The sequence below is a fragment of the Gigantopelta aegis genome, chromosome 14, assembly GCF_016097555.1.
Source record: "Gigantopelta aegis isolate Gae_Host chromosome 14, Gae_host_genome, whole genome shotgun sequence".
NCBI classification, from domain to species: Eukaryota; Metazoa; Mollusca; class Gastropoda; order Neomphalida; family Peltospiridae; genus Gigantopelta; species Gigantopelta aegis.
In genome coordinates this window covers 3,462,878-3,476,424 of record NC_054712.1, presented here as the reverse complement: position 1 = coordinate 3,476,424, position 13,547 = coordinate 3,462,878, and the positions used below count along the sequence as shown (strand labels likewise).

At 39.5% G+C, this 13,547-nt stretch overlaps 1 protein-coding gene across 1 annotated transcript in view; it reads right to left on the bottom strand.

Annotated features, from left to right (window-relative positions):
- The window catches only part of LOC121388464 (solute carrier family 12 member 4-like), a 59,188-nt gene that overhangs the window by 19,356 nt on the left and 26,285 nt on the right, over nt 1–13,547 (bottom strand). Inside the window, exons 9-15 of the mRNA XM_041519812.1 lie at nt 10,040–10,138; nt 9,716–9,773; nt 8,167–8,285; nt 6,831–7,005; nt 2,680–2,898; nt 1,923–2,027; nt 1,107–1,195 (exon numbers count right to left, since the gene is read on the bottom strand). Coding sequence (XP_041375746.1) covers nt 1,107–1,195; nt 1,923–2,027; nt 2,680–2,898; nt 6,831–7,005; nt 8,167–8,285; nt 9,716–9,773; nt 10,040–10,138 — 864 coding nt within the window. The remainder of the gene's footprint in view (nt 1–1,106; nt 1,196–1,922; nt 2,028–2,679; nt 2,899–6,830; nt 7,006–8,166; nt 8,286–9,715; nt 9,774–10,039; nt 10,139–13,547) is intronic.

Genomic DNA, 13,547 nt, shown 5'->3' with positions numbered 1-13,547 from the left:
TATGGTAATTTCTGAAACAGTCATAGAGAGGAAATCTGATACATTTTCCCATCAGTAGCAAGGGATCTTTTATATGCACCATCCGAAAGACAGGATAGTACATACCACGGCCTTTGATATACCAGTCGTGGTGCACTGGCTGGAACAAGATATAGCCCAATGGGCCCACTGATGGGGATTGATTCTAGACTGACTGTGCATTAGGTATGCACTTTACCACTGGGCTACGCTCTGCGTCTAGGTTGAAAGTGTGTAAGTTAATGACGTCATAGATGACTACTTACTAAAATAACATCATTCATTATAATTTTATGGTTACTCAGGACACGGGTCATGACCTTGGAACAGCACATCACAAGTCTCAGAAGTGATGTACCTGTACGGTTGAGTAATAAAAAATATACAGTACTATCAGATATACAAACTTCTCTTTCCCATCCACCCCCACCCTCCCAATCTGTCCTGTTCAAAGCATCTGTCAGATATTGTGCCTGAACTGGTCTGAGAGTGGCAGTCCTCTTGAGCAATGCAGGAACAATGTATTGTCTAGTGAAAGATCTCCATGTGATGAGGCACTAGATACAGATTCATGGAATCCACCTCTATTGTGCCAAATACCCTTTTGACTGCCTTGTGCAGAGATACGGTTTTACATTATGAATAACAGTTTTGTCGTTCAGATTTATGGTAAATGGATAATGGCACATAAATGAGTTCCATAGTTTGACGCCTAATAGCAGATGTATTTTTCATGCTGTGGTGTCGTTAAACACTCACTCACTCATAAATGAGTTAATAACTAAAAAAGGCTGCTTTTATATTTCTCGGTTTGATGTCAGCTGTTCACGACCTCTAGGTACATCCCTGATGCAAGAACATTTATAACATACCAATGCTTTGAATCGACAAAATAACAGAAGTGGGACTGGCAAACACATGTTTTTAAAAAAAATTGGTCTCAAAGATTGTGAATCGGTCCAAGACTGGCAAAAAAGGGTTTTTTCCCACTCCTGACCAGTAGTGGTAATTTTGTTGTTGACACTTATAAAACAAGAAGCAGGATAAGTTTTATAAAAGTTCTATAGTTATATAAGCACACAACATACCTGCTTTCAGCTGACTAGCAAATTTAACCAGTTTCGGGTATTTGGGCTGATGGTTTTCATCCAGTTTCATCAACACCAGGAGCTGTGGTCTGAAACAAGTAACATGTATGATGTACAACATCTTATAATATTTGTAAGCTTAAAATACTGCTATTTTCTGTTTTACTCAGATGTATATACCCTACTCACATGTCATACGTCTAACAGCAGGTTGAGGTTAATGGTCAATATTGCCTTGAAGAAAAACTGGCATTTTTAAAATATAAAAACATGGCAACAGTGGTGTAGACTTACCTCCAGTTCTTTGTGTGTGGCTGTCCCACCTGAAGTCGGAGTAGAGAATGGTAGACTTACTCCAGTTTTTTTTTGTGTGGCTGTCCCCCCCCCCCCCCACCCCCGAAGTCTGAGTAGAGAGTGGTAGATTTACCTCCAGTTCTTTATGTGTGGTGGTCCCTCCTAAAGTCTGAGGAGAGAGTAGAGAGTGGTAGACTTACCTTACCTCCAGTTCTTTGTGTGTGTGGCGGTCCCTCCTGAAGTCTGAGTAGAGAGTAGAGTGGTAGACTTACTGCCAGTTCTTTGTGTGTGGTGGTCCGTCCTGACGTCTAAGTAGAGAGTGATAGACTTACTGCCAGTTCTTTGTGTGTGGCGGTCCCTCCTGAAGTCTGAGTAGAGATTAGATAGTGGTAGACTTACCTCCAGTTCTTTGTGTGTGGCAATCCCTCCTGAAGTCTGAGTAGAGCGGTAGACTTACCTCCAGTTCTTTGTGTGTGGCGGTCCCTCCTGAAGTTTTAGTAGAGAGTAGAGTGGTAGACTTACCTCCAGTTCTTTGTGTGTGGTGGTCCCTCCTGAAGTTTTAGTAGAGAGTAGCGGGCAGCAGACATGGCCAGACCTCTGATCCCATCACCCCACTCCTTCTCAGCACTGGAGAGAGAGACAGACAAAAGAGTGTACTGGATTTCAGTTATAATGGAGAGAGCAAACAGATTCAAATGTTTTGTTTCCAGTTCTTTAATTTACCACTCAAATCACAGAGAGAGAGATAGAGGGAGGCAAGGGAGATAGACAGAGAGAGAGAGAGAGATAGAGATAGACGGGGAATGGAGAGAACGAGAGAGGGGAGGGAGAGAGAGAGAGATAGAGAGAGGAAAGGGAGAGATGGGGAATGGAGAGAAAGAGAGGAAGACAGAGAGAGAGAGAGAGAGAGAGAGAGAGAGAGAGAGAGAGAGAGAGAGAGGGGGGGGGGGAATGGAGAGAAAAAGAGAGAGAGAGGAGGGGAGGAGACACAGAGAGAAGAGACACATGCAGACCAACAGATTCAAATCTTGTTTTCAGTTATTTAAAGAAAAAAGCCCAGACAATGTGACACTGTTTCTTTCCAGTTGTCTACACTTGCACACTAAAACAATTGTGCTGTTTAGTTTTAAAATCCCTTTTTATATAAAAATTAAATATTTTTGTACTTATGATTATCTTTTCATATGTTTTCCTTAATTTTAATCTAATTTTTACATAAAAGCATTAAAGCATGTTAGATTTGTTTTAAAGTCTGAGAAATACATTTAAATATGATTACCCTTTATATTCGATGTACTTGTATATACAGATGGCAAGAGCTATGGCGGCCAATGCGTAGTACCAACTGGATATGAACATCATAGTCACACACAGAGTCAGACCTAACAGAGACAACGTCCAGTGGTAAAACCGGAACCGTGGTCGCCAGCTTGGGGTCTGTAGCAAGGTCTGCAGGGCACACGCCATGTTCACAAATCCATAACACATTAGGAAAAACCTACAAGTATATAATGTGTAAATATAGAATCAGTATTTATAATATACAAGAAAAACCTACAAGTAAATAATATGTGTAAATATAGAATCAGTATTTATAATATACAAGAAAAACCTACAAGTATATAATATGTGTAAATATAGAATCAGTATTTATAATATACAAGAAAAACCTACAAGTAAATAATATGTGTAAATATAGAATCAGTATTTATAATATACAAGAAAAACCTACAAGTAAATAATATGTGTGAAAATAGAATCAGTATTTATAATACACAAGAAAAACCTACAAGTAAATAATATGTGTAAATATAGAAGCAGTATTTATAATACACAAGAAAAACCTACAAGTAAATAATATGTGTAAATATAGAATCAGTATTTATAATACACAAGAAAAACCTACAAGTATATAATACATGTAAATAAAGAATTTATGTTTTTAATATACAAGAAAAACCCTACAAATAAATAACACATGAAAATATAGAATTAGTTTTTATATCATTAAATAAAGAATTTATGTTTTTAATATACAAGAAAAACCCTACAAATAAATAACACATGAAAATATAGAATTAGTTTTTATATCATTGTGTTGTGTTACTCACATTATTATAATAGGGGCTATGTAATCAAGGCTGGCTATCACTGTGTTACTCACATTGTTATAATAGGGGCTATGTAATCAAGGCTGGCTATCATTGTGTTACTCACATTGTTATAATAGGAGCTATGTAATTGAGGCTGGCTATCATTGTGTTGTGTTACTCACATTGTTATAATAGGGGCTATGTAATCCAGGCTGGCTATCATTGTGTTACTCACATTATTATAATAGGGGCTATGTAATCAAGGCTGGCTATCATTGTGTTGTGTTACTCACATTGTTATAATAGGGGCTATGTAATCAAGGCTGGCTATCATTGTGTTACTCACATTGTTATAATAGGAGCTATGTAATCAAGGCTGGCTATCATTGTGTTGTGTTACTCACATTGTTATAATAGGGGCTATGTAATCAAGGCTGGCTATCATTGTGTTACTCACATTGTTATAATAGGAGCTATGTAATCAAGGCTGGCTATCATTGTGTTACTCACATGATTATAATAGGGGCTATGTAATCAAGGCTGGCTATCATTGTGTTACTCACATTATTATAATAGGGGCTATGTAATCCAGGCTGGCTATCATTGTGTTACTCACATTGTTATAATAGGAGCTATGTAATTGAGGCTGGCTATCATTGTGTTGTGTTACTCACATTGTTATAATAGGGGCTATGTAATCCAGGCTGGCTATCACTGTGTTACTCACATTGTTATAATAGGGGCTATGTAATCCAGGCTGGCTATCACTGTGTTACTCACATTATTATAATAGGGGCTATGTAATCAAGGCTGGCTATCATTGTGTTGTGTTACTAACATTGTTATAATAGGGGCTATGTAATCAAGGCTGGCTATCACTGTGTTACTCACATTGTTATAATAGGAGCTATGTAATCAAGGCTGGCTATCACTGTGTTGTGTTACTAACATTGTTATAATAGGGGCTATGTAATCAAGGCTGGCTATCACTGTGTTACTCACATTATTATAATAGGGGTTATGTAATCAAGGCTGGCTATCATTGTGTGACTTACATTGTTATAATAGGGGCTATGTAATCAAGGCTGGCTATCATTGTGTTACTCACATTATTATAATAGGAGCTATGTAATCAAGGCTGGCTATCATTGTGTGACTTACATTGTTATAATAGGGGCTATGTAATCCAGGCTGGCTATCACTGTGTTACTCACATTGTTATAATAGGGGCTATGTAATCAAGGCTGGCTATCATTGTGTTGTGTTACTCACATTGTTATAATAGGGGCTATGTAATCAAGGCTGGCTATCACTGTGTTACTCACATTGTTATAATAGGGGCTATGTAATCAAGGCTGGCTATCATTGTGTTGTGTTACTCACATTGTTATAATAGGGGCTATGTAATCAAGGCTGGCTATCATTGTGTTGTGTTACTCACATTGTTATAATAGGAGCTATGTAATCATGGCTGGCTATCATTGGGTTGTGTTACTCACATTGTTATAATAGGGGCTATGTAATCAAGGCTGGCTATCATTGTGTTGTGTTACTCACACTGTTATAATAGGGGCTATGTAATCCAGGCTGGCTATCACTGTGTTACTCACATTGTTATAATAGGGGCTATGTAATCAAGGCTGGCTATCATTGTGTTGTGTTACTCACATTGTTATAATAGGAGCTATGTAATCAAGGCTGGCTATCATTGTGTTGTGTTACTCACATTGTTATAATAGGAGCTATGTAATCAAGGCTGGTTATCATTGTGTTGTGTTACTCACATTGTTATAATAGGGGCTATGTAATCAAGGCTGGCTATCATTGTGTTACTCACATTGTTATAATAGGGGCTATGTAATCAAGGCTGGCTATCATTGTGTTGTGTTACTCACATTGTTATAATAGGAGCTATGTAATCAAGGCTGGCTATCATTGTGTTACTCACATTGTTATAATAGGGGCTATGTAATCAAGGCTGGCTATCATTGTGTTACTCACATTGTTATAATAAGAGCTATGTAATCATGGCTGGCTATCATTGTGTTGTGTTACTCACATTGTTATAATAGGAGCTATGTAATCAAGGCTGGCTATCATTGTGTTGTGTTACTCACATTGTTATAATAGGAGCTATGTAATCAAGGCTGGCAATCATTGTGTTACTCACATTGTTATAATAGGAGCTATGTAATCAAGGCTGGCTATCATTGGGTTGTGTTACTCACATTGTTATAATAGGAGCTATGTAATCAAGGCTGGCTATCATTGTGTTGTGTTACTCACATTGTTATAATAGGAGCTATGTAATCAAGGCTGGCTATCATTGTGTTGTGTGACTCACATTGTTATAATAGGGGCTATGTAATCAAGGCTGGCTATCATTGTGTTACTCACATTGTTATAATAGGAGCTATGTAATCATGGCTGGCTATCATTGTGTTGTGTTACTCACATTGTTATAATAGGGGCTATGTAATCGAGGCTGGCTATCATTGTGTTACTCACATTGTTATAATAGGAGCTATGTAATCAAGGCTGGCTATCATTGTTTTGTGTTACTCACATTGTTATAATAGGAGCTATGTAATCAAGGCTGGCTATCATTGGGTTGTGTTACTCACATTGTTATAATAGGGGCTATGTAATCAAGGCTGGCTATCATTGTGTTACTCACATTGTTATAATAAGAGCTATGTAATCATGGCTGGCTATCATTGTGTTGTGTTACTCACATTGTTATAATAGGAGGAGCTATGTAATCAAGGCTGGCTATCATTGGGTTGTGTTACTCACATTGTTATAATAGGGGCTATGTAATCCAGGCTGGCTATCATTGTGTTACTCACATTATTATAATAGGAGGAGCTATGTAATCAAGGCTGGCTATCATTGGGTTGTGTTACTCACATTGTTATAATAGGGGCTATGTAATGCAGGCTGGCTATCATTGTGTTACTCACATTGTTATAATAGGAGGAGCTATGTAATCAAGGCTGGCTATCATTGGGTTGTGTTACTCACATTGTTATAATAGGGGCTATGTAATCATGGCTGGCTATCATTGTGTTGTGTTACTCACATTGTTATAATAGGAGGAGCTATGTAATCAAGGCTGGCTATCATTGGTTGTGTTACTCACATTGTGTATGTTACTCACATTGTTATAATAGGAGGAGCTATGTAATCAAGGCTGGCTATCATTGTGTTGTGTTACTCACATTGTTATAATAGGGGCTATGTAATCATGGCTGGCTCTCATTGTGTTATGTTACTCACATTGTGATAATAGGAGCTATGTAATCGAGGCTGGCTATCATTGTGTTGTGTTACTCACATTGTGATAATAGGAGCTATGTAATCGAGGCTGGCTAACAGAATTCCCAGCTCGGATATTGCGGCTGTGAGCAGAAGAGCGCGGAACGGTTCACCGCGCTTCGTCGTCTTCTTAAACACACTGAGGAACGGAATCACATTGTCTTTAGCAATTGCCTGCAGTAACCGGGGCGCACCTGTAACACACAGACACATGAACACTTTTTATAATAGAACAAACATTATTATTAATTTCTTTAATTAACCTCTAGCCTGCAGTAATCAGGGGGAACCTGCAATATACACAAACACTTTTTATAACATAATAAAATTGTTTAAAATTAATTATTAATTTCTTTAACCACTAGTAACTTCTGTTAGCCAGCTTAGCTATCCAATCAATGTGCCCAGGGTATTATGCTTGAACCTTAATTAAAGAATACAAACAGGTTAAAAACAAATTATAATTTCTCTAGTCTGTGACCGTACCAACAAATCTGAGATTTTTAAAATCAAGTTTTCCTTTGATAAAAAAAAAGAATAAATAAATAATTTTAATGTCATGTTTTGACAAATTTCCCAATTAAACCCATTGAAGTGCCCTTTTTAATTTATAATCTAGAATATGCATCACTAAATTACCAAGAAAATATATTTCTCAGCATCTTTATTTCAAATGTTGATTACTTTTGGAACTCAGCTCTTTTGCCTTTGACAAACTCATATTACCATTTTAAATTTATTTTGACTCCTACTTTACAAAATCCTGGATCGCCCTGTCCCCTTCCTTAATACTGATGGAGTATCATGAAAATTTCGGCACATGGTAGCCAGTTGCATCAGGCCATTGTCTTGAGTCTTTGTAGAATTAGAACAACCAAGACCAAATGATATTAAATACAAAGTAAGGTGTAGTCAGGTATTTTTAAATGACTGTTGTCAATAAATAGCAAAGAACTGTAGATTTTATCTAGAAGTATTGCACAATGTCTTTGTGTGACTATATAACTTTTAAGAATAAAAAAGATATTTTTTATAGTTAAAGTTTGTTTTGTTTAACAACACCACTAGAGCAGACTGATTTATTAATCATCAGCTATTGGATGCCAAACATTTTGTAATTTTTCCATTAGTAGCCATGGATCTTTTAATGCACCATCCCATAGCATTTGATATATCAGTCGTCGTAAAGTGGATGTAACTGGAAAAACACCAATGGGACCACCAACGTGGATTCATGCTAGACCAACCGTGCATCAGGCGAGCGCTTTACCACTGGGCTACGTCCCGAAAGTGAAAAAGAAAAGTTTTATCCTTGAAAACATATGTTTGTGCAATAAGAAAATAAACTATTATACCTGTAAGAGACTGGAGTCCAGCTCCGAGCGTGGACAGGAATGAACCAATCATGATGACCCACTCATTTGGCCAGGCCAACTTGCCTATTAACATGTTGCCACCTATACTGATACCATACCTGAAAAACATGATGAAAACACACAAAATTAACAGGATACCAAAATACAATTATTTTTTTTTTAAATCCAAAAGCACAATAAACAATATAATCAAAAGCATTAAAAAAATGCCAGAAACTGGTCGACTGAGGGATGGAGAGGGTAATTTCTCTTATCCTCAGGTATATGGAACAGAGCTATCCCATGAAAGAAAGCCATGTCAGAAATTTCTATCTTACATGGGATATGATGCGCTTGCATTTAACATAACGTCGTTGGTAATATATGATGTTATGTTAATGTGAGGTGGTGATGCGAGGTCATTAGACACACTTTTAAATTAATATTTTGTTATTAAAACCTTCATTTTAAAAGCTATCTTGTAGTGTTACATTTTATTTAACACATGAAACAAACACAGCAAATACGATAGTGTAGTTTATTTATGACAAAATGATCAAATAAAACAGTTACTTGTTCAGCCATCTTTGTCTGTTCGTGTAAAATAATAGTTTATTTACCGAATGAATGAGAGAAAAAGACTCCATCATGAGAGAAAAAGCCTCGTCCCAAGTTGAAATGTTCACCACCTCGGGTGTACTTTTTCTATGCCACATGACCGCATATGATGGAGTCTTATAGTATAACCTTCAGAGTTGGAGGAGAGGAAGTGCCCTCTTCCCCCACTTCCACTTCTAATGCCTATATCACGTGAGTGAAGTGCAAAATAAAAATACTCTCTTGTTTTGTCAGTCTTGGCTCAGCAGCATTTTTTAATAAATAAATTTGAAAAACATATTCATGTTGTCTAGTTATTTCTCTAGGTCCAAACAGGCAGTCTTATCCTATGGTGTCAAACTTCTGATACTAGTCCTGCAATTTACCTCTGAGTTTATTGCATAAATAAAATACTATTTGAAACACTATAAGGGTCATTTTCTATGAGTGCAGACCTGTCAACCCTCCCCAATTCCACGGGAGTCTCCCAATATTTGATCAAACCTCCCGCTTACCTGCGCAGGAGAAAAAATCTCCTGTTAATTTTGCTATTTTGGGTTACATTGTGTCCATTTAAAAAAATCTCCTGCTTTTTCAACACACACCTCCTGCTTTCTCTTTGACTACAGGTTGACAGGTCTGATGAATGTGGTTTTTGGCACATAACAGGTGAGCACGGAATATAAAAAATGGAAACATGAAAAAATAAATTCTGTGGTTATCAATAATATTGCTTCTATATGAATGGTATGTTTTTTGGTAATTGCACCCACACCGTATTAAAAATCATAGATATGAATACTGGCCATAAGACAATATAACATAGTACACAGTGTTAGAAAGTTAGGTTTAAATATTTTCCACACATATAATTATACTTAATACAAACACAAATATAGAATTATTAACATGAAAAATATTTGACACATTATTTATCACCACTCAAACTTACTTGTCCCGTAGCAGAGGGCCCTCAATGCAAGCAGCAAAGAAAAACACTGTTGTTACATCTGGACTGAAATAGGAAATATAATCTTCACTTTGAAAACTAAAATTATGTACATGTACTATTCGATTGTCAAAATTATTTATGTTTTTAATTTATTAAAACAAAGATGCAGACCCTCTACCAAACCTTATTATCATGGTAAACTGAACCAAAATTCCTTAAATTTCTTTATTTTAGTAGAAACAAACCTAGTAGTATGATAAAAAAACCCCACCAAAACATTCTGTGACCCACAGCTGCCACCGAGGTTGGAGATTAAAAGGATACACACAAAGGAGGTTGTGGCTATGGCCAGGATAGTTCCGGTGGGAATCGACTTCTGAGCATCGGCCAAGTCACCTGACCTGTTCGATCCAGCCATGATGCCTGAAATAAAAAATCATTTGTGTCAATTTAACTTAATTTTCAAACACATATCCAGTTAAGGTTCAAGCACACTGTCCTGGGCACACACCTCAATTGTTTGGTCTGTCCAGGACTGTGGGTTAGGCCTGAACACACACCTCAGTTGTTTGGTCTGTCTGTCCAGGACTGTGGGTTAGGGTCTGTCCAGGACTGTGGGTTAGGGTCTGTCTGTCCAGGACTGTGGGTTAGGGTCTGTCCAGGACTGTGGGTTAGGGTCTGTCTGTCCAGGACTGTGGGTTAGGGTCTGTCTGTCCAGGACTGTGGGTTAGGGTCTGTCCAGGACTGTGGGTTAGGGTCTGTCTGTCTAGGACTGTGGATTAGGGTCTGTCCAGGACTGTGGGTTAGGGTTTGTCTGTCTGTCCAGGACTGTGGGTTAGGGTCTGTCTGTCCAGGACTGTTGGTTAGGGTCTGTCTGTCCAGGACTGTGGATTAGGGTCTGTCTGTCTAGGACTGTGGGTTAGGGTCTGTCTGTCTAGGACTGTGGGTTAGGGTATGTCCAGGACTGTGGGTTAGGGTATGTCCAGGACTGTGTGTTAGGGTCTGTCTGTCCAGGACTGTGGGTTAGGGTCTGTCAAGGACTGTGGGTTAGGGTCTGTCCAGGACTGTGGGTTAGGGTCTGTCCAGGACTGTGGGTTAGGGTCTGTCTGTCTGTCCAGGACTGTGGGTTAGGGTCTGTCTGTCTGTCTGTCTGTCCAGGACTGTGGGTTAGGGTCTGTCTGTCCAAGACTGTGGGTTAGGGTCTGTCTGTCTGTCTGTCTGTCCAGGACTGTGGGTTAGGGTCTGTCTGTCCAAGACTGTGGGTTAGGGTCTGTCCAGGACTGTGGGTTATGGTCTGTCCAGGACTGTGGGTTAGGGTCTGTCTGTTTAGGACTGTGGATTAGGGTCTGTCCATGACTGTGGGTTAGGGTCTGTCTGTCTGTCTAGGACTGTGGGTTAGGGTCTGTCCAGGACTGTGGCTTAGGGTCTGTCTGTCCAGAACTGTGCTGTTAAGGTCTGTCCAGGACTTTGGATTAGGGTCTGTCCAGGACTGTGGATTAGGGTCTGTCCAGGACTGTGGGTTAGGGTCTGTCCAGGACTGTGGGTTAGGGTGTCCATGACTGTGGGTTAGGGTATGTCTGTCCAGGACTGTGGGTTAAGGTCTGTCTGTCCAGGACTGTGGGTTAGGGTATGTCTGTCCAGGACTGTATGTAGGGTATGTCTGTCCTGGACTGTGGGTTAGGTTCTGTCTGTCCAGGACTGTGGGTTAGGGTATGTTTGTCCAGGACTGTGGGTTAGGGTCTGTCTGTCCTGGACTGTGGGTAGGGTATGTCTGTCCAGGACTGTGGGTTAGGGTCTGTCTGTCCAGGACTGTGGGTAGGGTATGTCTGTCCAGGACTGTATGTAGGGTATGTCTGTCCTGGACTGTGGGTTAGGTTCTGTCTGTCCAGGACTGTGGGTTAGGGTATGTTTGTCCAGGACTGTGGGTTAGGGTCTGTCTGTCCTGGACTGTGGGTAGGGTATGTCTGTCCAGGACTGTGGTTAGGCTCTGTCTGTTTGTCCAGGACTGTGGGTTAGGGTATGTCTGTCCAGGACTGTGGGTAGGGTATGTCTGTCCTGGACTGTGGGTAGGGTATGTCTGTCCAGGACTGTGGGTTAGGGTCTGTCTGTCTGTCTGTCCAGGACTGTGGGTTAGGGTATGTCTGTCCAGGACTGTGGGTAGGGTATGTCTGTCCAGGACTGTGGGTTAGGGTCTGTCTGTCTGTCTGTCCAGGACTGTGGGTTAGGGTCTGTCTGTCCTGGACTGTGGGTAGGGTATGTCTGTCCAGGACTGTGGGTTAGGGTCTGTCTGTCTGTCCTGGACTGTGGGTAGGGTATGTCTGTCCAGGACTGTGGGTTAGGGTCTGTCTGTCTGTCCAGGACTGTGGGTTAGGGTATGTCTGTCCAGGACTGTGGGTTAGGGTATGTCTGTCCTGGACTGTGGGTAGGGTATGTCTGTCCAGGACTGTGGGTTAGGGTCTGTCTGTCCAGGACTGTGGGTTAGGGTATGTCCATCCTGGACTGTGGGTAGGATATGTCTGTCTAGGACTGTGGGTTAGGGTCTGTCTGTCCTGGACTGTGGGTAGGATATGTCTGTCTAGGACTGTGGGTTAGGGTCTGTCTGTCCAGGACTGTGGGTTAGGGTATGTCCATCCTGGACTGTGGGTAGGATATGTCTGTCTAGGACTGTGGGTTTGGCCAGCTGTCTATTAACATTATTTCACGTACAATCTATCATGTGCGTATCCGAGCGTGGAAATGTGCTTTTCCATTTATGCATTTTAGCAACCCGATTACTATACAAAACTTAATATTGTTAAAGTGAACTTTTAAGGCTCTAGTAAATACTTTGTCTTATGATGCCACTGCTCTGAAAAACTTCCGCATGAAATTTTGCTCATTGATAAACTTTTTTTAAATGAGCCGCACATGGAATTGCATTGATGGAAAAAATACTGTGTACTGTGTTGATAAACACATATGTTGAAAACATATGCGAAATCCCATTAATGGGAAGTGGACCGTAATGGTTAGTTGTTAGTGGTTAGTGAGAGAGGAGTTAGTGCAGTGGCCTTACAGCTTCCCATTGAGCTGTGAAAACTCACTCTGGGTGGGAGCCGGTACTGGAATGTGAACCCAGTACCTATGAGCCTTAAAACTGACGATTTAACCACTATGCCACCAAGTTGAGTCCTGAAATAAAAACATACATCTTTTTACCAACATTTAATTCATAAACAAACAAATTTCCCACATGATGACAATAGAGGGCAGCATTGTTGTGTTTGAGTCTGTGATACTAAGATGTGTCAGTTTGTCATGTGTGACTTCGTTATATTGAGATGTGTGAGTTTGTGATGTGTGACTTCGTTATATTGAGATGTGTGAGTTTGTGATGTGTGACTTCGTTATATTGAGATGTGTGAGTTTGTGATGTGTGACTTCGTTATATTGAGATGTGTGAGTTTGTGATGTGTGACTTTGTTATATTGAGATGTGTGAGTTTGTGTTGTCAAAATGTGTTACTTTGTGATGATGTGATGTGCGAGTTGGAGTTTGTGATACTAAGATGTGTGAATTTGTGATACTAAGATGTGTGAGTTTGTGATGTTCAAATGTGTGAGTTTGTGATACTAAGATGTGTGAATTTGTGATACTAAGATGTGTGAGTTTGTATTACTAAAATGTGTGAGTTTGTGATGTGTGACTTTTTTATATTGAGATGTGTGAGTTTATGATGTTGAAATGTGTGACTTTGTGATGTTTGGATGTGCAAGGATTTTTTTGATGTTTAAAGTGCAAGTTTGGGATATTGAGATGTTCATGTTAGACAAAATAATAAAATAATAAGTAA